Here is a 24,248-nt window from a genome sequence, read left to right on the forward strand (position 1 = left end):
AGCTGAGGGTGAGGAGTTAGCTTTGATAGAAAGGAAACTGTAGGATGCACACCTAGATCTTCTCAATTCAAAGATGGCCTGCATGTTAGTTACCCTACCTTCTATTCATTCCACTACAGGAATTATTATGCAGAGGGAAGATTATACCTTAGAATAGATATTTTTAGCACATAAAGTGAGTAAGATTTAACTAAACCAGCCTGTTTACATTAAGTATAGTTTGACATCAGAATGGAAAATGGTAAATGTTTTAGGCTTGGGGAGAGGTTATGCCTATGTTTCCACAGGAAAGGAAAAGCTATAGGTTCCTTCTAAGTTAATAAAAAATCAGATGTGACAGAGTAAAACCCCCTGAAGACCTTGGCAACAGCGAAGAAAGGGAGACTAATCAACAAAATAGGTGATGTATATGTAGTGATGTTTATTGGGAACAAATTTCTCCTAATTTGTTATTACATACCATCCTTTATTACAGCAAGTATACCAACTTTTATTGTACTTTGATTATATGATCAAACTAACCTGAAGAAATGCAGTTGTCTTTATTGATCTTCATTGACCAATCTGTGTACCCTGCACACCCCATATGAATGTCTTTATAGAACTATATGTTGCTTTTAAGTTTTGTATACAGCAGGATGAAATAAGAGAAAGACAGCTCTGAAGAGATTTACACTCCAGGATGCTGAGATTTTGGGACCATACATAACAGTTTAGTACTTAACTATACCTCAAGTACATTGAGGCTGCTTCTTTCAAAGACTTGCTTCCAGAACTTTTCCAGAACAACTAGCTTGTCTATCCAGCCTTTCCGACTGTCATATTCAAGACATCAGCTAAGCAATGAACTTTTTCAGCACAGTGACACGGAAGGCAAACGATAGCAGCAAACTAACCTTGAGAAAGCCAACTTTCCTATTTCTCATTGGGCCCTCAGAAGGGAATTCCTTGCCCCAACTCAGCTGAAAGGAGACAAAAGAACATTGTCTTATTTCCTTATGTTTGGGTAGATGGCTCTGACTAGTTTATGAATTATAGATATGTTGTCATTTAAGGGATACTTTATAAACTAGAGAGCTTAAACTCAGGGATTTCTATCTTCCCTTTCCTCTTCTCTATCCTTACTTTTTAGGTAATAAGCAGGGACTGGGAAAGAAAGGGGGACTATAGTAATAAAATTGGAATAGACAAACAGGGTTAGGTTAGTAAATTTACTCTTAAGCAAAAACATCACACAGAATTTATTTGATACAAATTTAATGTTTTCAATGGTATGAATTTCTTATTGACATAAAATTAGAATTAATAGTATTACTCTTACATAGGCATTGTGCCTATATAACATAATTAAGAATACACGGCTTAGAACCAGTCCTTCTATTACTGTTATTAAAAACTGATTTGAGATGATTAAACTTGTGTGTTAAGGGCCAAATTGGAAAGTCATGGCTCTGAGTTTATTGTTAGGTTGTTTTCAGTTGTTTTAATTAGAAATGGATGAGTTCTGGTTGTGTCAGAACTTTTCAGAGTCCTTCTGAATTTGTGATTCTGTGATCCAAAAATCCTGCGTGTGTCCAAATTCCTTGGAGTCAAGCTGCCTCCTGAAGTCCTGGTGTGAATCTCCTGAGATACTGTGATCCTATGATCCTGAGTGTGTTAGAGCACCTGGGAGTCAAGCTTACTCTAGTTGTTGTGGGTCTGGGCGCAAACCTATCACCAAAGATCAGCTCAAAGCACCAGCTCAAACCAGAGAAACCTGTGCCATTGCCAGGCAGAGAGGCTCCTTCATCTCTGGATCCTGCCAGTCTGTTATTCCTCGTGTGGGGCAAATGCTGTGGCCTCCTCACCTATGATCACGCCCATCTTAAAGGTCTATTTCTTCTGAGTGTTGTGGGGCTGAGTGCAGAGCCAATGCCCAAGTTCTGTTCAGGGCACTGGCTCTGACCAGAAGGGCCCATTATGGATTTCCAAATGCATTCCTAGTTCTCAGATGCAGGCTCAAATATTCTTCATACATTTCATTTTATTGTGCTCTCTGATGTATTCTCAGAGATTAGCTGCCACCAAACACTTGTCCTACTAACTTCATGTACAAGTTTTCACCTGTATATGTATCCTCTGATGAGTTCTAAGATGGTCTTTCTTGGTTAACAAATTGTTCACAATCATTCCATTTGTAGATTTTCTCTCCCGTATTTATTTCTGATAAGTTCTAAAACTGCCTGTCTGTTTAACATATTGCATTGTTCAATTCACTTGTAAGGTTTATCTCCTATATGATTTCTGTGAGGAATTCTAAAATAGGTTTCAGGGCAAAAAATTTGTGGCATTAACTAAATTTGTAAGGTTTCTCTTCTGTATGAATACTTTGATGCCTTTTAGAATGTCTTTCTCAGGAATGGATTTGCCACATTCACAGAATTTTAAAATTTCTCTCCTGTATCAATTCTCAGATGATACAATTCAAAGATTCCTTTGAATTCATCAGAAACCTTTTTAAATAAAGATTTGTTATATTCATTAGATTTACAAGGTTTCCCTTATGGTTTTTCAGCTGAGTTCTCATAGTGTCTTTCCTTATAAAGAACTTACCACATTCATTCCATTTGTAACGTTTCTCTCCTGTATGAATTCTCTGATGAATTATGAGATAGGTTTTCCAGGTAAAGCATTTGACATATTCACAGCACTTACAATGTATGCTAAGGTCTTACTGCTCTGAAACAGACATCACGACCAAGGAAACACATTCAAAGGACAAGATTTAATTGGGGCTGGCTTACAAGTTCAGAGGTTCAGTCCATTATCGTCAAGGAGGAAGCATGGCGGCTCTTACCAGACCTGTTCTGGAGGAGCGGAGAGTTCTACTTTTTGTTCTGAAGGCAAATAGAAGAGTGGCTTCCAGGTAGGTATGATGAGTGTACTAAAGGTAATGGCCACAGTGACACAACTACTCCACAAGGCCACAACTACTTATACATGGCCTCACATCCTAATAGCAGCACTCCCTGGGCTAAGCATGTCCAAACAATCACATAGTGTTTCTCCCTGGAAGAACACTTTGATGATATCTAAGACTGTATTTCTGGGTAAAGAAATTTCCCCACTTACCACATCTGTAATGTTTCTCTCCTGTATGATATTTCTGGTGTCTTCTGACAGAGCTTTTACCAGAAACCTTTTACTTTTCACATCTACTATATATATAATTTTCACCATTGGATGAATTCTTTCATGAATCCTAAGATCCTATTTCGAGGTAACATATTTGTCACATGTACTGCATTTGTAAGTTGTTTTACATGCTTGAATTCCTTGATGATTTCTAAAACTGCCTTAATCAGCAAAGCATTTTTCACATTCGCTACTTTTGTAAGGTTTCTCCTCTCCATGAACTCTTTCATGGCTTCTGATACTGCCTTCTCAGTAAAGCATTTGCTACATTCACTACATTTGTAAGGTTTATTTCTTGTATGAAATCTCTGATGACTTATAAGGGGGAGTTGGTGGCTGAAGCACGTGTCACATTAACTACATTTGTAAGGTTTCAATTCTGTATGAATTTTTTGATGAAGTGTAAGGTAGGATTTCTTGGTAAAGCATTTGTCACATTTACTACATTTGTATGGTTTCTCTCCTGTATGAATTCTTTGATGACTTCGAAGACTGCCACTTTGTGTATAGGATTTGTCACATTCACTACATTTGTAAGGTTTCTCTCTTGTGTGAACTATTTGATGTCTTCTAAGACTGCCTTTCTCAGTAAACCATTTGTCACATTCACTACACTTGTAAGGTTTCTCTCCTGTATGACTTCTCTGATGAACTGTAAGAAAGAATTTCATAGTGAAGGATTTGTCACATTCACTACATTTGTAAGGTTTCTCTCCTGTATGAATTATTTGATGACTTCTAAGACTTCCTTTCACAGTGTAGGATTTTTCGCATTCAGTACATTTGTAAGGTTTCTCTCCTGTATGAATTCTCTGATGATTTGTAAGTTGGTATTTCTTGGCAAAGCATTTGTCACATTCACTACATTTATAAGGTTTCTCTCCTGTATGAGTTCTCTGATGACTTCTAAGTCTGTCTTTCATAGTAAAGCATTTTTCACATTCAGTACATTTGTAAGGTTTTTCATCTGTGTGAATTCTTTGATGAGTTCTAAGATTGCTCTTCTGTGTAAACCATTTCTCACAGGCACTACATTTGTAAGGTTTCTCTCCTGTATGAGTTTTCTGATGAATACTAAGACTGTCTTTGTTGGTAAAACATTTGTCACATTCACTACATTTGTAAGGTTTCTCTCCTGTGTGAATTCTCTGATGAATCCTAAGACTGCGTTTGTGGGTAAAGCATTTGTAACATGTACTACATTTGTAAGGTTTCTCTCCTGCGTGAATTCTCTGATGACTTTTTAGATCACTTTTTGCAGTAAAGCTTTTGTCACATTCAATACATCTGTAAGGTCTGTCTCCTCTATGAATTCTCAGATGAGTAACAAGCCCGGATTTCTGGGTAAAGCATTTGTGACATTCAGTACACTTGTAAGGTTTCTCTCCAGTATGAATTCTCTGATGAATTTTAAGTTGGTATTTCTGGGGAAAGCATTTCTCACATTCACTACATTTGTAAGGTTTCTCTCCTGTATGACTTCTCTGATGGTTTCTAATTTGCGAGTAGTAGATAAAGGATTTGCCACAATCCCTGCATTTGTAAGTATTCCCACCACGGTGGAACCTGTAATGTCTTTCGAAGCTTGATTTATGATAAAAGCATTTATGACATTTGCAAGGAGATTGTCCATGATGAACTTTGTAATGTATTTTCAGCTGTGACAAATGCAGAAAGGATTCATTACAGTGTGTACATTTATAGGATGTCTCTCTAGTATGTGCTGTCTGATGTCTACTGACACTTGAGTACATCTGGAAGCATTTCCTACATTCCCTGCAATTGTGTGGTTTCTTTCCACTACTGTTACTTTGTTTCAGCATGATGTTATGTGTTGAGTCAAAAAGATTTTCATACTCTGTTGAGCCTGGATCTTTCTCTTCTGTGTGGATACTTTCAAGTTGACTAATGATGGAACACACATTCAAACTGTTTACACAGTCATTAAATGTGCAAGGTTCACCTCCAGTCTTCCCCCCTTTTTTTCTGCTTAGGTTTGATGCTCTGACAGACTCATCTTTATGTTTGGTTCTGGAAGGTGTACCTTGGGGGGATTCATGAGTCATTTTGACAGGATCACTACATTTGGAAGACTTTTCTTGGATAGTCACATGCTTGTGGATGAAATGATTTGTGCCGTGATCCAAGACCTTCTCACATTTAAGATAATTCTCTGGGAAAAAAAAGTGCAATTAGGGAAGAAAGAGATTAATACATGAGTAGGGGACTCAATAATGGATGTTTCTTTGAGTTCACAATGAAAAGTAAATTAGCCATTCTAAAGGAAAAATTTCTTTTCTGTTTCACAGTCAAATGGATGTTCAGAAGAAGATGTTCTAATTCTAAGCTAAACACTATCTCTTGCAGAAGGCAGGCAAAAGAGGTGATCAAGCAAAAATAATTTTGAGATAGAAACTGTCTGAAGGATCATATCAATAATGTCAGTTAGAAATTTATTTTGCAATTCACATTGGCACGGAACTCACCATATATACTTGCTTTTACTTTAAAAGTCCTAGGAAAAAGATCATGGCAAACATAGAGAGCATATGCCAAAGGGTAAATAAATACACAAGAACAAAATTCTCACACAACAGATGCTACTCTATTTAAAATATTTTTGCATTTTAAAATTCAGAAATGGGTGACCAGTTAAATGCAATGGCAAGATTCTTAAATTCCAATTATTATGTATAAAACAATATACTTCCTTTCTATTCATCTGCAATATTCTTTGAACTTTGAAAATTTGACCGAATACTAGGTAAAAAGGTTAAGAGAGACTACACAGGATACAGCACTGGTTATTATTCTTTATTCTTTAAGTCTCTAGACATTTCAGAGTTTCCATCTACAAAAGATATGTAAATTGAAAGCATTAATTTTGAATTCTATGAGAAGAGTATACTCACCCACGAAAAATAGATTAATGTAATTCTCCATCATCACATCTCCATACAGTTCCCTCTGAGAATAGGTGAGACATTCCCATTCCTCCACTGAGAACTCCACAGCCACATCTCTGTATGTTAACAGACCCTGGAATAGAAAATTACCAATTTACCATGTGATGTTGGACAAAAAGACCCAAAGAATAAGATATAATTTGGGATATGGATGAGTCATGGCAAATATTCAAGAATAAAGGTTTTCTAGAAGTGCTATAGAGATGTGTCAGAAGTTAAACATTGCTGCTCTTCCACAGATAACATACAGAGTGACCTACTATATCGCACATATTCATGTCTCTGCTCTTCATGACTTTGATGGTAATTTGTAAGACTAAGCAACAGATAACTTACTTGCTTCCATCAATGCTCTGAAAATTTTGTTTCCACTTTGGAAACCAAAACAAGACTGTGCTATGGTAATTTTGATTATCAGAAATGAAAATGAATATAAATCACACAACATAAAGACTTTAGCTAACATTACAAGATGTAGATAATTAAATTTTGAATGGGTTCAATACGACATACAATTTTAAAAGAAATGTGGACACAGGACTCACCTGGGGCACATTTACCAGAGAAGCAGTCATTCTTCTTGTTGCTCTGCTCTGAGTTTCTGTTTCAGGAACAAAGACTGGAATTCCTGACAAAATTTCACATAAAGATGTCAAACATACAGAGCCTAAATTAATAAAACTCCCCATGGACAATGACAAAACATATAGGAAGATCTCCAAACTAAAATGAGGAATCTTGCCAATATTCTCACAGATAGGAGAGCATGAAATGATATATTTAGTGTGGCATATATAAGGACATTTTGAATAATGAATACATGACATCCTGTCTACCTAAAAAACCTGCCTCAAGCCATACATGAAATACAACTGGGATGATTGGGATAAAATTCTGCATAAGGAGGGAAAGGATAGAAAATAACGAGGGTAACCAAGCAAACTCTCTTGGGAGTTCAAGGTGGCAAGGCCACACTGTTCAAATGATAAGTTGTAGAACAAGGGACTTACAAAGCTTGGATGAAAGTAAACTTCAGGAAATCCATAACACGGTAAGAGCAAAGAAAACAGAAAAAGCAAATACTATATTGAAATATTCCACTGTAAATATATATATATTTGGTTTTTTTCAAGACAGGGTTTCTCTGTATAGCCTTGGCTGTCCTGGAACTCACTCTGTAGACCAGGCTGGCCTCGAACTCAGAAATCTGCCTGCCTCTGCCCCCCAAGTTCTGGGATTAAAGGCATGCACCTCCACTGCCTGGCCACTGTAAATATTCTAACAACCAAGATGAGTGAAAAAAAAAATCAGGATAATTGCTAGTTAATGTGGTTGAAAATTCCCTCACAACAGTTAAGATATACAAAACAGAACTTTGAGAGCCAGGAAAAAAAATATAATGCTGTCATGAATTTACAGTATATAAAATTCATGCAGAGGAGATTTGTGGCAAGCATCAGGATAGCAAAAAATTAGCATAGTAATGCATAAATTTTCAAAGGAAATAATCATGACACTTTACAGAGCATACGTCTTTATGACCCTTACTTGTGACATACAAGCAGAGTAAGGTCAAATTTAGCAGCAAATACATCAATAGTTTGAACTCCAGTGATGTTGTGTTTTAATTTCAGGAATATTAAATATTAGAATAAAATGTGTTCCCTGACTTAATTCTGCCCTGTTTTGAATTGGAAAGGTATATTTTCCATTTCATGCATACTGAACAAGAGGTCATTCTGGGATGTGATGAATAACCTTTTTACATGCATCCACTATGAAGTCCAGGGTTTCTACATTAAAATCTAGACGTTCAATACTACTTGTAAATAGACATCTTTCTGCACTATTGAGACTTCCACTCAAAGGTCATTATCACTAATTTTATCAAGATCTATTTCAAATACCTATGTATAGTGTTCAGAAACTGGGACTCCTGATTTGTAGGAGACCACAGCAGTCTATTCTAGTACTTCCTAGAATAATTAGCCAGGCAGATTCTTTTGTCCTCACATCTAAGTGCTGTAAAAACATGTATGTATTTTCCAATTGTCTTCTATTCTTTAATAGCAACAGAGGCTTGGAAAATACAACAGTTATAGATATTTCCCCACATTTTGAAGTCAGGAGAGCATAGAGTGATACATTTTAAATCCCTGAAAGAAAATAATTTTCAACTGTAACAGTACCTTTAGAAAAGGTGAGTGGTAAAATTGGCAGTTTAGGAAGTATATTTGAATGTAGACAAAAAATAAGACATGTTTTTCATGCAAGGATCTACTTAAAGTCTAAATATGCACAAAAGAATCAGACATGAATTCTCCATGAGGACAAAGGTAACAGTAAATTTCGTGTGAGGAATAATGAATATGAGAGAACTGGGAAGGAATCATCAAGTAAAGCAGAAGGAAGCACTATCCCAACTAAAGAAAGCAGAACAATATGAACCATCATTCAGCAGCCACAATGACTAAAAACCATCTGGATTAGAAACCCTAAGAAATATGACCTCAGAAAGAGCAGCATTTTTACCCACCAATATTCAAAACAACTTTGCCATAAAATTCATAGTTGGAGTTTTAACAGATTAAACACAGGTCTACAAAATAAGAGTGTATTTTTCAATCTTAGCTTTTAGTTCAGAAAGAAGAAATATTTACATTATTGAATTGACACTGTACCTAGATAAAAGCTCACATTCTTTTCAACTGTGCTTAACAAATTTTTAACTTAGCTACAGGGCGATGGAATAACAAATACTGATTAGGAGGACAAGCTGTTCTTCTAGAGGACAGGGGTTCTATACAAACAACCAAATGGCAGCTCAGAACGCTAACTCTACTTCCAAGATATTCCATACATAGTACATGGGAGGTGCACACTTTCATTTTTATTAAATTTTTTCTTTGGAGATTGAAATTCACATGATAGGTACCAGTGTTTTCCAACCTGTATGACATACTCTGTGTTTGCACATGCTGTAAATTGAGGGTGGCAACAGTTCTCTGGAAATTAAGTTATGGATGTTTGACAGGCTCCATGTGGGTGCAAGGAACTGAACCCACGACCTATTTTAGACAAGGAAGGGTTACTTGTGAAGGTAACACCCAAACAATTTACTAATAAGCATGGAGAAACAAAGTTGGTTTCCACACACAATCATCAATCAACCCACAGGATCTAGTATCTGACACTGAAAGGTACTTGACAGGCTTGCAAAAGAGAGACATAAACCAAATTCAACCACAACTATGATCTGTCCTGCCTGTAAATATACTAGGGAAATGGTGGCACAAGCCTTGTTAAGTAACCATCCTATGTCTGATTTAACTTAAGGCCCACTCAATGAGATAAAACCATCTATCACACTGCTTGGGTAATCACCAAAGAGTAGATAGCCTATCGGTTTAGGGTCAATACAAATACTACTGGCATAAAGAAAAGTAATGATAAAATGATGCTTTATAAAACTACCTACAGATATGCTCTGTTTGTACTGGCTGGTTTTGTGTGTCAACTTGACACAAGCTGGAGCCACCACAGGGAAAGGAGCTTCAGTTGAGGAAGTGTCTCCATGAGATCCAGCTGTAAGGCATTTTCTCAATTAGTGATCAAGTGAAGAGGGCCCATTGTGGGAGGTGATATCCCTAGGCTGGTATTCTTGGTTTCAATAAGAAAGCAAACTGAGCAAGGCTGGTGAAGCAAGCCAGTAAGTAACATCCCTCCATGACCTCTGTATCAGCTCCTGCTTCCTGATGGGCTTGAGTTCCAGTCCCGACTTCCTTTGGTGATTAACAGCAGTGTGGAAGTGCAAGCTTAATAAACCCTTTCCTCCCCAACTTCCTTCTTGGTCATGATGTTTTGTGCAGAAATAGAAGCACTGACTAAGATACTGTTGAACCACTAAACCTGAAGAGGCATAACCCTTGGCACACAAGAGAAATGTGGAAATACAAAGACTGTGCAAACTGTTTAAATGTCTCATCCATCTGTCTTCTAAATCAGTGAATCCACAAAGGAAAGAAAGAATACCACAATACAGAGCCGGAAAAGGTTTTTGATTCTAAACATAAACTCATACTGAAATGAACAAATAATGCATAGTTCACAAATGCAGGACTAGTGGAAAATGCTTCCAGTTGTACTCAAGCCTCAATAGACATCAGAGAGCTCGTACTAGAGAGAAACCCTGTAAATGTACAAAATGTAGCTAGTCCTTTCTGCATTTGTCATAACTCTAAGTATATTATAAAATACTCTATGAAAAATATTTCTAAAACGAGCAGGATGTAGTGAGTGCGTTTACCATGCATGAGACTTTGAAAGCCATTACAGGATGAGCACTGGAAAGAATACATACAAATGTTGTGATTGTGGCAAATGCTTTATGTGCTGCTCAGGTCTTAGAAAACATAAGATAATTAATGGAGGAGAGAGGCCTTATGGATGTAACCAAAGTACTATGTCAATTTATATACTGTCCCCCCATGAATACCATTATAGAACCTATACAGGAAAGAAACTTTACAGATGTAATGAATATGGAAATTTCTTTCTACATCATCTTGACCTTAAACACATCTGATAATTACACAAGGAACAAATCCTACAAATATAGAGAATGTGACAACCCAGCTGAGGTAACTCTTATAAAGGCAAACATTTAATTGGGACTGGCTTACAGTTCTAGAAGCTTAGACCATATCATCATGGCAGGAAGCATGGCATTGTGAAGGCAGACTTGATGCAGGAGGAGCCAAGAGTTTACATCTTGATCTAAAGGCACCTGAAGGAGACTGTCTTACAAACTGGGTGGATCTAGAGCACCAGGAGACCTCAAAGCCCACCTACATGGGGAAACACTTCCTCTAACAAAGTCACATCTGCTAATAGTGCCACTCCTCAGGGGTCCAACATACTGAAACCATCACAAATACCATACTACATATTAATGAGCTGTTTTTAGAATATGACATGAATTCTCACCCCAAAAAGGGCCTCCAATTCTTTCATAAAATGGCTTAGTGCAATTGCTTCTTGTCTGTTTCTTTCATAATGCTACATGACCACAGCAACTTAAAAAAAATAGAATACATTGGCTAATGGTGATTCTATCATAAGAGGGAGGCATGACAGTAAGCAAAAATGCTGGAATGGAAAGCTAAAAGATCAGATTCTCAACCATCATCACTAAGTGGAAACTCAGTACTAAGCTGTGTTAAGGCCTTTTTTCTTCAGATTTAGCCCCAGCGATACACTTTCTCCAGTGATTCTCCAATAATTAATATACACAAAAGATTTTGACCTCCTTAAGACTTAGATTTCAAATACATGCGACAACAGGGAGCAAAGCTATTTAAACGACAAATCAACCTCTTAATATACATCCTGCCAAGGCTATTCTCATCCTTGCTTTCAATGAAAACAGTGAGAGTTCTATAGGGTGGCAAAGAAAATAAAGAGTACAAAACTGCTAAAGAGAGACACCATGCAAATTGGAATGTGGTAGTGCATGGTTCTGAACCTTAAACGTAATATTAGAATATTCTGGATCCAAGGTAGGGCAGTATGTTACAGTGAACAAACACGTACATTTACGTGTACATAAAGGGTTCATGAACTTCAGTGCAAGATGATAGACAAATCTAATTGCTAACTACAATCAAGAGAAAAGTTTGACTCTTGTAGCTCAAGGATCATATGATAAATTTTATCAGTTGCTTCTATGTCAGGGCTGATGAAACTAAATCAGGAGACAGTGGCAACTTCAGATTCTAGACTGGCTCTTAACAATATTCAGAATACAAGCAGCTGGATGGATGGGTAATACCAATTTTAGGTATTTTAAGAACTGAATCCCCTCTGCTAGATTTTCTTCATATCATTTCCGTGACCTGGGAAATTTGTGAAGTGGTGCACAATGAAAAGGTATATCATCCTGTACCCCTAAATCAGCATTATTCCCATTATATAAACATTCACAAATACAATTTTATGATAGCAGCAACCATATGGGTGCTGGAGGTGTAGCTCTGTCCTGGGGCTTCCTGAGAATTCAAGCTGTGTGGAAGGAAAACCGAGAGTGAGATGAACGGGTATCGATCATTGAGACTGGGCAATCTTCTTGTCATAAGAGTGATGGTATCATAAAGCAGAAACTTTCTGGTCGAAATTTCAGGAGCATTAGTAGAAGAACGCGATGAAAGAAAAATTACAGAAGCCAGGTGACCTAATCCAAGCATGGTGAGTCATGAAAACTCTCCAGGAGCCATGTTCAAAATCAAAGGGAGGACAGAGAGGGGATCTTAGTGGGATGGGAAACATCCCTATAACTGCAAGGCACCCTATGAGTCAGTCTTAGTCACCAGTCAGTAGTGCAGTGAGGGGGAACAACAGCTCAACTGATGTGTTGGGTTGTGTTAGAAACCTTCTAAAGAAACTTTTTCTTATGTGGACATCTTACCGATAAGCCAGGTCTGCACCCTTATAACAGAGAAAAAAAAATCCTGAAGGTGGAGAGAAAGGAGACTGTAGCAAAAAGACCATGCAGTTTGGAGGAAAGGAGGTGGGGTTCTTGAGGAGTACTAGTGACAGTAGGAATGGTATGGGGAAGGGCACTAAAGACATGGCTCAGTTGTTATTTGCACTGATTGGTCTTAGAGTGGCAGGAAACCATTCATATAAGGTTTGAACCTTTGCTTATGCTTCAACTGCTTAATATAATTCCAGGTACTTGTATATAAATATATCTTTGTATAGGTAGACTGGTCAAGATCTCGGTAGAGAAACAACATCTCAGTTCTTAAATATGTGTTTCATAATTTTCTTCTGTTACCCCTTTGGAGGTTGTGATGTCTAGGCTGAGAACTGCTTATACATAATTGCAATTCCTGGAGGTCTGAGACATTTTTCTGACCTCAGCAGGCACAGGAACAAACATGGTGCAAGTGCATACCTGCCGAAAAGGAGCTTTATTCATAACCTTAAATAAAAGTCCAATAAAAATATTTGAACGCAATGGCTGAAGATGGAACATGAGATTGGGTTTTCTACACTGTTTCTATGGAAATGGTTTTGGAAATTTCTACTGGAAATCATCTCATCATTACTGATTTGGTATATAATAATTAATACTAGAAGAAATTACAGTTTATTTGCCTGTGTGTATGTAGGATAACATCCCAATTCCATTAGCATATATTTGTGTTTTTATCAATGTTTTATAAATGTCTTAACCTTCACTTAAGCATACTGTGAGATTATTAAGTTTTTTGATTGAAGTTTCCTGACCTCCTAATATGAAAGTTTCAGTAGGTACTTTATATTCATTTCTTTCTGTCATCATTTTTCCTGTCTTCTGATAAAATGACAGAGGACTTGGGTAAGACTCATTAATCATCTCTCCAGAATATTAAACTGTCTGTATGGTCTGCCTACTGATCTCTATTGTTTCTCAATGGCTTCTACAGCAATGCATTTTTTGTTCTATTTTGTTTTCTCAAGAGAGGGTGTCTTTATGTACCCTTGGTTGTCTTGGAACTAATTCTATAGACCCAGCCTTGAACTCAGAGATCCACATGCCACTGCCTCTGACTGCTGGTATTAAAAGTGTGAGCCACTACTCTGGGAGGCAGAGGCAGGTGAATTTCTGAGTTCGAGGCCAGTCTGGCCTACAGAGTGAGTTCCAGGACACCCAGGGCTATACAGAGAAATCCTGTCTCGAAAAAAACAAATCATATATATATATATATATATATATATATATATATGTATAATAAAATAAACAAATAAACAAAAGTGTGAGCCACCAATGCTGGTCTATTTACAGCAAAACCTTAGTTGACTTTGAAATCCTGGCTGAAATTTTCAATGTTTCCAAACTCTCTGTGCTTTCTTAGAATTCTATGTATACCGAAGATTACTTTGCTCATACACAAATTGTTCAGAATCTTAAGGAAACAGAAACCTCATCAATTGTTACCATATTTTAACAAAAAGATGCTAGCTGTATATTTACATGTCATACATATACTTTCTGATTCTATCTGCTGTTCCAGTTTGTATGCATGTTGATTATGGGTGTTAGTTCAGTGTTGAAAAAATATACTATAATTAGACATTTTATTCAGAACTAGACGTGTGACCTCCCCCAGCCCACTGTTCTCAAAGAATAGCATCCAGCAACCTGAAGAACAAGAAGAAACGGTTTCCAGCCTTCAGGGGAGGAGCTTGGCCTGCCTTTGTATCTTGGGAGAGATGCATTAAAGACGGAGAGTTGAACCAGAAGCTATGTTTTTGTCTCTCTCCACGTAAACACCTTGTTCAAGGTGTATACATGGGTGATATAGTTGAATTTTAAGTGAATTTTAGCTTGTTTACTTGTAGGGAAACTGAATATTGACTTGTATGATGATTGTGGTAAGTTGGATTCCCACGGACAATATGTCTTTTAATTCTTTCTGTTGCTTTTTCTAAAACATTTATTACTGGAGGGCATTGAGTGTGGACACTGACCAGGCAGAAATAAGATTCTTCATGTACATTAACTGAGAATTTTCTTCTTGGATCACAATATGTGACAAAAACAATCCATACAGATTGTTTTCAGAGTCAATCAATAGAAATTGTAACAAGATATGTGTGAGCTCTGATGAGTGATGCTCACTGACCAGAAGTATCAGGTACCTGGAGTATGCAAGTGCACTGTATAGTGGTGCTTCAGCATCTCTGACGTAATTATGTTACTTGTAAAAAGAAATGTGGGTGATTACTGAGCAAACATGGAGACAAATACACTAAACAGGTAAAAGAATTTTCCATCTGGTATTAGAAAAGCAATCATTTTGGGTGTTAATTCTGTGGAGCAGCATCATGTAACCTAGTATAGAGAAGTAGAAGTGTGACCCAATGATGCCCGAACATATCCTGACTCAAGAGTTTCTACAAAGATAATGCAAAAGGCAGTTGTAAAAACGAATGCATCACATCTACGCCTTTCATGTCTTTTCCTTGAGTGGGACCCTATGAATAGAAGTAAGTTACCAGTCTGAGCAAGGTGGGAGATCACTTATTGCATCCAGCCAACTCATTACTGGATCCATCACTGAAAATCGACATCTTTCACGCTCCACTATGTCCTATCAGTGGACATCTAGGGAAGTTCCTCAAAATAGGGTCCCCTTCTCTCAGGCGTGATGAAATACTATGGGGCCAATCTCAAGTTTTCACCAACTCTATAGTATAAAAACCTCAAAATGTTGGCAAATAAAAGACACATTGATCAATGAAATGAATTAAAGACATATACATAAATATATAGGGCCACCTGATATTTGACAAAGCCACCAGAAATATAAGTTGAAAAAGAGGTAGTATCTTCAACAAATAGTTCAGGTCTAACTGGAAATGTACATCTAGAAGAATGCAAGTTATGCCCAGGTCATAAGGTCCCCAGTGACTACCAGGAACACGCATGCAAAAGCAAAGAGTCTATATTCAGGCCTGAGCTTGGAACCTCTAATGTCTCTAACACACTGGATGGGTGTAGAAGGTTCCAAGCTGGTGAAGCCTTGCCTTATTATCACTTTTAGGAAATTTTCCAACTTAGCAGTTACATGATTTTTTGACATTTGAAAATTGCAGCTTGGTACATTTCTATTAGCCAGAAATGATTTCAACTTTGTAGGAACAGTGATTGCTAGCTTCAGCAATATATTTTGAGGTGTTCCTGGAACAAGTTGGGGTTTTCCCAGTAACTGAGTTCAATCTAAGAGCAAGTTAAACATAAAATGTGGCCTAAAAGTAACATGAAATTTGAACATCTAAGCAGGGCCCCTCACTTGTAACCCAGCACAAACCTCAAGTGCAAGTGGATCAAAGACCTCAATATAAAACCAAACATGATGACTCTGACAGAAGATAGAGTGGGGAAGAAAAGTGAACATATTGTCACAGGAGAATTCAGTCTTTAAATTACAATGAAAAAAGTGAGAGCAACAATTAATAAATGGGATCTCAGGAAACTGAAATGCTTCTATAAGGCAAAGAAACCATCCTTTGGACGAAACAGCAGCCTAGACAGTAGATAAAGATTTTATCAATTCCACATCAACTAGAAACCTAATATGCAAAATATATAAAGAACTCAAGTAACTAGATGTGAAAAATCAAATCAAATCAACAATTTAAAAATGGGTTACAAGTAAAAACAGAGGACTCTAAATGGAGAAAACTCTAACAGCCATGAAACACTTAAAAATGTTCAACACCCTTAGCCTTCAAAAAATTACAACTCAAAACTACTTTGGGAACCAATCTTATATTTGTCAGAATAGGCAAAAATTAGTAATACATTAACAGGTGATGCTGGAGAGGATGTGGAGTAATGGAAACACTCCTCCATTGTTGGAAAAAGTGTAATCTTGTACAAAAACTAAGGAAATCATTGTGGTAGTTGCTCAAATTGATGGTAATCAAACTATTTCAAGACCCACCCATACTGCTCTAGGGCATATTCCCAAAGGATACACCAACCTACCCAAGGACCCTTGCTCAATCATGTTCATTGTATCTTTATCCATATAGCCAGAAACTGGAATCAATCTACATGACCCTCAAAAGAAAAAAATATGGAAATAAAGAAAACATTAACACAAAGGAGTATTACTCTGCAATTAAAAGAATGACATAGAGCTGGTCCAGCGGAAGGGCTATCAGCAGTGGAACCAAGGTGACAGGGTCCAGGCAGGCCTTGTGTCCACTACCACTGACCTTCGCTGGCCAGCGGGCTGCAAGCTGTGGCAGATTTACAGCACCTTTCACCCCACAGAAGCTACACCAGAACTCTGCCTCCCGCTAGTCAGTTACGAGAGTCTCTCCGCCATCTTGGATCTCGGGTGCCAGAGAAATCAGACAGACTGAGGTACGCAAATATAACCCAAGGCCAACATCGCGGGGGTCTAAGCCTGATGGACGTTGGCCTGCACCCAGTCCCAGGGCTGTTTAGGCGGTCATCGGTGTGCAAACCCGGCCAGGAGGTTGTTTGCCCGGCCCAGCGCGCACGTGGCCATTTTGACTATGGGACACCAGAGAGTTCTAGCAGGCTAAGTCAGCTAAGAGTGATAGCCCAAGGCTAACATAGCAGGGGTCTAAGTCGGACAGGCCTTGGACTGCCCCCCAGGCCCCAGGCTGCTTGGTGGGCCATCTGTGTGCCAACCCAGCCAGGAGGTTGTTAGCCTAGCAGACTCTCCCAGCACTCTCAGGGAGCACTCACACTCCACCATCCTGGCCACCTGACAGAACCAATTAACAGTCATAGCCCGAGGGCTTTGCTCAGGCCTTAGCCTGCTAGGCTTTTGCCTAGACTCAGGGCCTCAGCAGCTAGGCTAGCCTTGTGTGCACCAACCTGGCTGGGAGATCGGCTGCCCAGCAGAGTGACAGCACTCACTGAAGGAGCAAAGGGGCACCGCTTGGTTCACACAGACAACCTGGGGCAAAGCACACTAGCGCTGCAAGGGCACCCAAGAGGAGGGCAGCGCATCAGCAATCTGTAACAGGGGAAACCCAGCCATCCAGTGTTGTGGAAATAGCCCTATAGCCTCACAGGAGGCACAAACACCAGCCAGAGATAAGACCAACTAACGCCAGAAATAACAAGATGGCAAAGGGCAAACGCAGGAACGCTACTAACAGAAATCTAGGCAATATGGCAGCGTCTGGACCAAACTCTCCAACATCAGCAAGTCCTGATTACTCAAACACACCAGAAAAACAAGATTTGGATTTAAAATCACTGTTCATGATGCTGCTAGAAGAACACAAAAAGGACATAAATGAATCTCTTAAAGAAATACAAGGGAACATGAATAAGCTAGAAACCCGTATAATGGAAACACAAAAACCACTTAAAGAAATTCAGGAGAATAAGGCTCAAGAGATAGAAGCCAATAAAGAAGAAACACACACACACACACACACACACACACACACACACCAAAAAAAAAAAACTTAAAGAAATGCAGGAGAAAGTGAGTCAAACAGCAGAAGTCATGAAAGAGGAAACACAAAAATTTCTTAAAGAATTACAGGAAAACACAAACAAGTAAGTGAAGGAGCTAAGCAAAACCATCCAGGATCTAAAATCAGAAGTAGAAACAACTAAGAAATCACAAAGGGAGACAACTTTGGAGATAGAAAACCTTGAGAAGAAATCAGGGGCCATAGATGCAAATATCAACAACAGAATACAAGAGATGGAAGAATCTCAGATGCCGAAGATACCATAGAAACCATTGACTCAACAGTCAAAGAAAATGCAAAATGCAAAAAGCTTGTATCCCAGAACATCCAGGAAATCCAGGACACAATGAGAAGACCAAACCTAAGGATTATAGATATAGATGAGAGTGAAAATTTACAGCTGAAAGGGCAGCAAATATCTTCAACAAAATTATGGAAGAACACTTTCCCAACTTAAATAGAGAGATGCCCATGAATATACAAGAAGCCTACAGAACTCCAAACAGACTGGACCTGAGCAGAAATACCTCTCGCCACATAATAATCAAAACCCCAAATGTACTAAACAAAGAAGGAATATTAAAGGCAGCAAGAGAAAAAGGGCAAGTAACATAATGGAAGACCTATCAGAATCATACCAGACTTCTCACCAGAGACCATGAAAGCTAGAAGATCCTGGGCAGATCTCATGCAGACTCTAAGAGAACACAAATGTCAGCCAAGACTACTATACCCAGCAAAACTCTCAATCACAATAGATGGAGAAACCAAGATATTCCATGACAAAACCAAATTTACACAATGTCTTTCTACAAACCCAACTCTACAAAGAATAATAGGAGGAAAACTCCAACAATAGGAGGGAAACGACACCCTGGAAAAAGCAAGATAGTTACCTTCTTTCATCAAACCCAAAACAAGATAACCACTCAAATATAAAAATAACATCGAAAATGACAGGAAGTAATAATCATTATTCCTTAATATCTCTTAACGTCAATGGACTCAACTCCCTAATCAAAAGACATAGACTAACAGACTGGATAAGGAAACAGGACCCTACATTTTGCTGCATACAGGAAACACACCTCAATGTCAAAGACAAAAACTACCTTAGAGTAAAAGGCTGGAAGACAATTTTACAAGCCAATGGTCTCAGGAAACGAGCTAGAGTAGCCATTCTAATATCAGATAAAATTGACTTTCAACCTAAAGTTATCAAAAGAGATACAGAAGGACGCTTCTTGCTGGTCAAAGGAAAAATCCACCAAGAAGAACTTTCAATTCTGAACATCTATGCGTCAAATGCAAGGGCACCCTCTTTCATAAAAGAAACTTTACTAAAGCTCAAAGCACACATTGCACCTAACACAATAATTGTGGGTGACTTCAACACTCCACTCTCCTCAATGAACCGATCAGGAAAACAGAAACTAAACAGGGACACAATAAAACTAATTGAAGTTTTGGATCAATTGCACTTGACTGATATTTATAGAACATTTCACCCTAAAACAAAAGAATATACCTTTTTCTCAGCACTTCATGGTACCTTCTCCAAAATCAACCATATAATTGGTCACAAGACAGACCTCAACAAATATAAGAAGATCGAACTAATTCCATGCCTCCTATCAGATTACTATGGAGTAGGAGTGGTTTTCAATGGCAACAAAAGCAACACAAAGCCCACATACACATGGAGGCTGAACAATACTCTACTCAATGACACCTTGGCCAAAGAAGAAATAAAGAAAGAAATCAGAGACTTTTTAGAATTTAATGAAAATGAAGGCACAACATACCCAAATCTTTGGGACACAATGAAAGCAGTGCTAAGAGGAAAACTCATAGCCCTGAGTGCCTCCAAAAAGAAAATGGAGAGTGCATACACTAGCAGCTTAACGACACACCTGAAAGCCCTGGAACAAAAAGAAGCCAATTCACCCAGGAGAAGTAGAAGACAGGAAATCATCAAACTCAGGGTTGAAATCAGTCAAGTGGAAACAAAGAGAACCATACAAAGAATCAACGAAACCAGGAGCTGGTTCTTTGAGAAAATCAACAAGATAGATAAAGCCTTAGCCAGACTGACCAAAGGGCAGAAAGAAAGTATCCAAATTAACAAAATTAGAAATGAAAAGGGAGATATAACAACAGAAACTGAGGAAATTAAAAAAATCATCAGATCCTACTACAAAAGCCTATACTCAACACAACTGGAGATTCTGGAGGAAATGGACAAATTCCTAGACAGATACAAAATACCAAAATTAAATCAGGACCAAATAGATAATCTAAACAGTCCCATAACCCCTAAAGAAATAGAAGGGGTCATAGAAGCCTTCCAACCAAAAAAAGCACAGGACCAGATGGCTTCAGTGCAGAATTCTATCAGACCTTCAAAGAAGAACTAACACCAATACTCTTCAAACTATTCCACAAAACAGAAACAGAAGGAACACTACCCAATTCCTTCTATGAAGCCACAATTACACTGATACCAAAACCACACAAAGATCCAACAAAGAAAGAGGACTTCAGACCAATTTCCCGTATGAACATCGATGCAAAAATACTCAATAAAATTCTTGCCAACTGAATCCAAGAACACATAAAAACGATCATCCATCATGATCAAGTAGGCTTTATTCCAGGGATGCAGGGTTGGTTCAATATGTGGAAATCCATCAATGCAATCCACTACATAAACAAACTCAAAGAAAAAAAACCACATGGTCATTTCATTGGATGCTGAAAATGCATTTGACAAAATTCATGCTTAAAGTCTTGGAAAGAACAGGAATTCAAGGCCCATACCTAAACATAGTAAAAGCAATATACAGCAAACCGGTAGCCAGCATCAAACTAAATGGAGAGAAACTTGAAGCAATCCCACTAAAATCAGGGACTAGAGAGGGCTAACCCCTTTCTCCTTATCTTTTCAATATTGTACTTGAGGTACTAGCTTGGGCAATTAGACAACATAAGGAGGTCAAAGGGATACAAATTGGAAAGGAAGAAGTCAAACTATCATTATTTGCAGATGATATGATAGTCTACCTAAGTGACCCAAAGAACTCCACTAGAGAACTCATACAGCTGATAAACAACTTCAGCAAAGTGGCTGGTTATAAAATCACCTCAAGCAAATCAGTAGCCTTCCTATACTCAAAGGATAAGCAGGCTGAGAAAGAAATTAGGGAACTGACACCCTTCACAACAGCCACAAACAGTATAAAGTACCTTGGGGTGACTCTTACCAAACATGTGAAAGATCTGTATGAAAAGAGCTTCAAGACTCTGAAGAAGGAAATGGAAGAAGACCTCAAAAATGGACAAATCTCCCATGTTCATGGATCGGCAGGATTAATATAGTTAAAATGGCCATTTTGCCAAAAGCAATATACACATTCAACGCAATACCCATCAAAATCCCAACTCTCTCAACTTCATAGAGTTAGAAAGAGCAATTCTCAAATTCATCTGGAATAACAAAAAACCCAGGATAGGTAAAACTATTCTCAGCAACAAAAGAAATTCTGCGGGAATCAGTATCCCTGACCTCAAGCAATACTCCGAGCAATAGTGTTAAAAACTGCATGGTATTGGTACAGTGACAGGCAGGCGGATCAATGGAACAGGATTGAAGATCCAGAAATGAACCCACACATCTATGGCCACTTGATCCTCGACAAAGGGGCTGAAAACATCCAATGGAAAAAAGATAGCCTTTTCAACAAATGGTGCTGGTTCAACTGGAGGTCAGCATGCAGAAGAATGCGAATTGATCCATCCTTGTCTCCTTGTACTAAGCTCAACTCCAAATGGATCAAGGACCTCCACATAAAGCCAGACACTCTGAAGCTAATAGAAACTGGGGAAGACCCTTGAGGACATCGGTACAGGGGGAAAGTTCCTGAACAGAACACCAATAGCATATGCTCTAAAATCAAGAATTGACAAATGGAACCTCATAAAATTACAAAGTTTCTGTAAAGCAAAGGACACCATCAAAAGACAAATCAGCAACCAACAAATTGGGAAAAGATCTTCACCAACCCTACATCAGATAGAGGGCTAATATCCAATATACACAAAGAACTCAAGAAGTTAGACCACAGAAGACCAAATAACCCTATTAAAAATGGGGTACAGAGTTAAACAAAGAATTCTCACCTGAAGAACTTCGGATGGCGGAGAAACATCTTAAAAAATGCTCAACTTCATTAGTCATCAGGGAAATGCAAATCAAAACAACCCTGAGATTTCACCTTACACTAGTCAGAATGGCTAAGACTAAAATCTCAGGAGACAGTAGGTGTTGGCGAGGACGTGGAAAAAGAGGAACACTCCTCCACTGCTGGTGGGGTTGCAAATTGGTACAACCACTCTAGGAACCAGTCTGGTGGTTCCTCAGAAAACTGGGCACGTCACTTCCGAAAGATCCTGCTATACCTCTCCTGGGCATATACCCAGAGGATTCCCTAGCATGTAATAAGGATATATGCTCCACTATGTTCATAGTAGCCCTATTTATAATAGCCAGAAGCTGGAAAGAACCCAGGTTTCCCTCAACAGAAGAATGGATGCAAAAAATGTGGTATATATACACGCAATGGAGTACTATTCGCAATTAGAAACAATCAACGAATTCATGAAATTCTTAGGCAAATGGATGGAGCTGGAGAACATCATACTAAGTGAGGTAACCCAGTCTCAAAAGATCAATCATGGTATGCACTCACTAATAAGTGGATATTAACTTAGAAAACTGGAATACCCAAAACATAATCCACACATCAAATGAGGTACAAGAAGAAAGGAGGAGTGGCCCCTGGTTCTGGAAAGACTCAGTGTAGCAGTATAAGGCAAAACCAGAATAGGGAAGTGGGAAGTGGTAGGTGGGAGAATAGGGGGAGGGAAGGGGGCTTATATGACTTTCCGGGAGTGGGTGGCCAGTAGGAGGGAAATCATTTGAAATGTAAATAAATATATATCAAATGAAATAAAAATATTCAGTTAGTAAAAAAAAAAGAATGACATAATGCTTCATAAGAAGCTAGACTCCAAAAGCCCACATGAGCCAACTAATAAAATGGGGTACAGAGCTAAATAGAATTCTAAATAGAATGGCTGAGAAGCACTGAAAGAAATATTCAATATCCTAAATCATCAGAGAAATGCAAATCAAAGCAACCCTGAGATTTCACCTTACACCAAACAGAATGGCTAAGATTACAAACTCAAATAGGACATGTTCAAAAGGATGTAGGAAAAGAGGAAAACTCCTCCATTGCTGATAAGATTAAAAAACGGTACAACAACTTTACAAATCAATCTGGTGGCTCTTCAGAGAATTGGAAATACTTACACCTGAAGACTCAGCGATACCACTCCTGGGCATATATCCAAAATATGCTCCACTGTATCACGAGGACATATGTTCATAGCAGTCTTATTTATAATAGACAGAAGCTGAAAACAATCCAAATGTCCTTCAGTGGAAGAATAGATACAGAAAATGTACATTTACACAATGGAATACAACTCCATTATTAAAAATGAAGAGTCACAAATTGTACAGGCAAATGGATGGTCCTAGAAAATATCATCCTGAGTGAGATAACCCAGACCCAAAAGGACATATATGGGATATACTCACGGATAAGTGGATATTCTCCCAAAAGCTCTGAATATCCATGATACAACTCACAAAGCACATGAAGCTTAACAAAACGGAAGGCCAAAATGTGGATTCTTCAATCCCACTTAGAAGGGGGAACAAAATAATCACAAGAGCCAGAAGTAGGGAAGGATCTGGGTGGGAGGGGGAGGGGGCAAGATGGGAGGGAACACTAATAAAATCTAATAAAATCTGCAGTGTTTCCTCGAATAAGTGCAATATACAAAACAATATAAGTGCAAATAAGTGGATGCCTATTAACCAGGGCCGAAGGCGTTCTAAACAAGCAATTAGTAAAAGAACGGAGTTAGAAAGCACGGAACTTACATTCCTGGAGCTTTGTAATAGACACAACAGCAAACGCAGATAATGCAACTGCTCTGCCAGCTTCTAGGATGAATGAA

The 24,248-nt window shown here is 38.3% G+C and overlaps 3 protein-coding genes across 6 annotated transcripts in view; all 3 read right to left on the bottom strand.

Moving 5' to 3' along the window:
* LOC127673899 (zinc finger protein 665-like) overlaps window positions 1-24,248 on the bottom strand; it is a 118,976-nt gene that overhangs the window by 49,294 nt on the left and 45,434 nt on the right. The gene's annotated exons all lie outside the window — the stretch shown is intronic.
* LOC127673902 (zinc finger protein 260-like) overlaps window positions 1-24,248 on the bottom strand; it is a 73,879-nt gene that overhangs the window by 49,233 nt on the left and 398 nt on the right. Inside the window, exon 1 of one of the 4 annotated variants that reach the window (XM_052169669.1) lies at window positions 24,172-24,243. The exons of 1 other annotated variant lie outside the window; for it this stretch is intronic. The gene's annotated coding sequence lies outside the window, so the exon portion shown is untranslated. Of the gene's footprint in view, window positions 1-24,171; window positions 24,244-24,248 lie in introns of those variants that run through there. 2 more of the 4 variants (XM_052169673.1, XM_052169672.1) reach the window with 2 other exon arrangements.
* Window positions 1,291-24,238, bottom strand: LOC127673896 (zinc finger protein 345-like). Its single transcript, XM_052169654.1, is given in 4 exon segments — window positions 1,291-5,347; window positions 6,087-6,213; window positions 6,686-6,768; window positions 24,172-24,238. Coding segments are annotated over 3 exon segments (2,292 nt in total). The 5' UTR covers window positions 6,716-6,768; window positions 24,172-24,238; the 3' UTR covers window positions 1,291-3,212.

This window comes from Apodemus sylvaticus, chromosome 23 (genome assembly GCF_947179515.1).
Source record: "Apodemus sylvaticus chromosome 23, mApoSyl1.1, whole genome shotgun sequence".
Lineage (NCBI taxonomy): Eukaryota > Metazoa > Chordata > Mammalia > Rodentia > Muridae > Apodemus > Apodemus sylvaticus.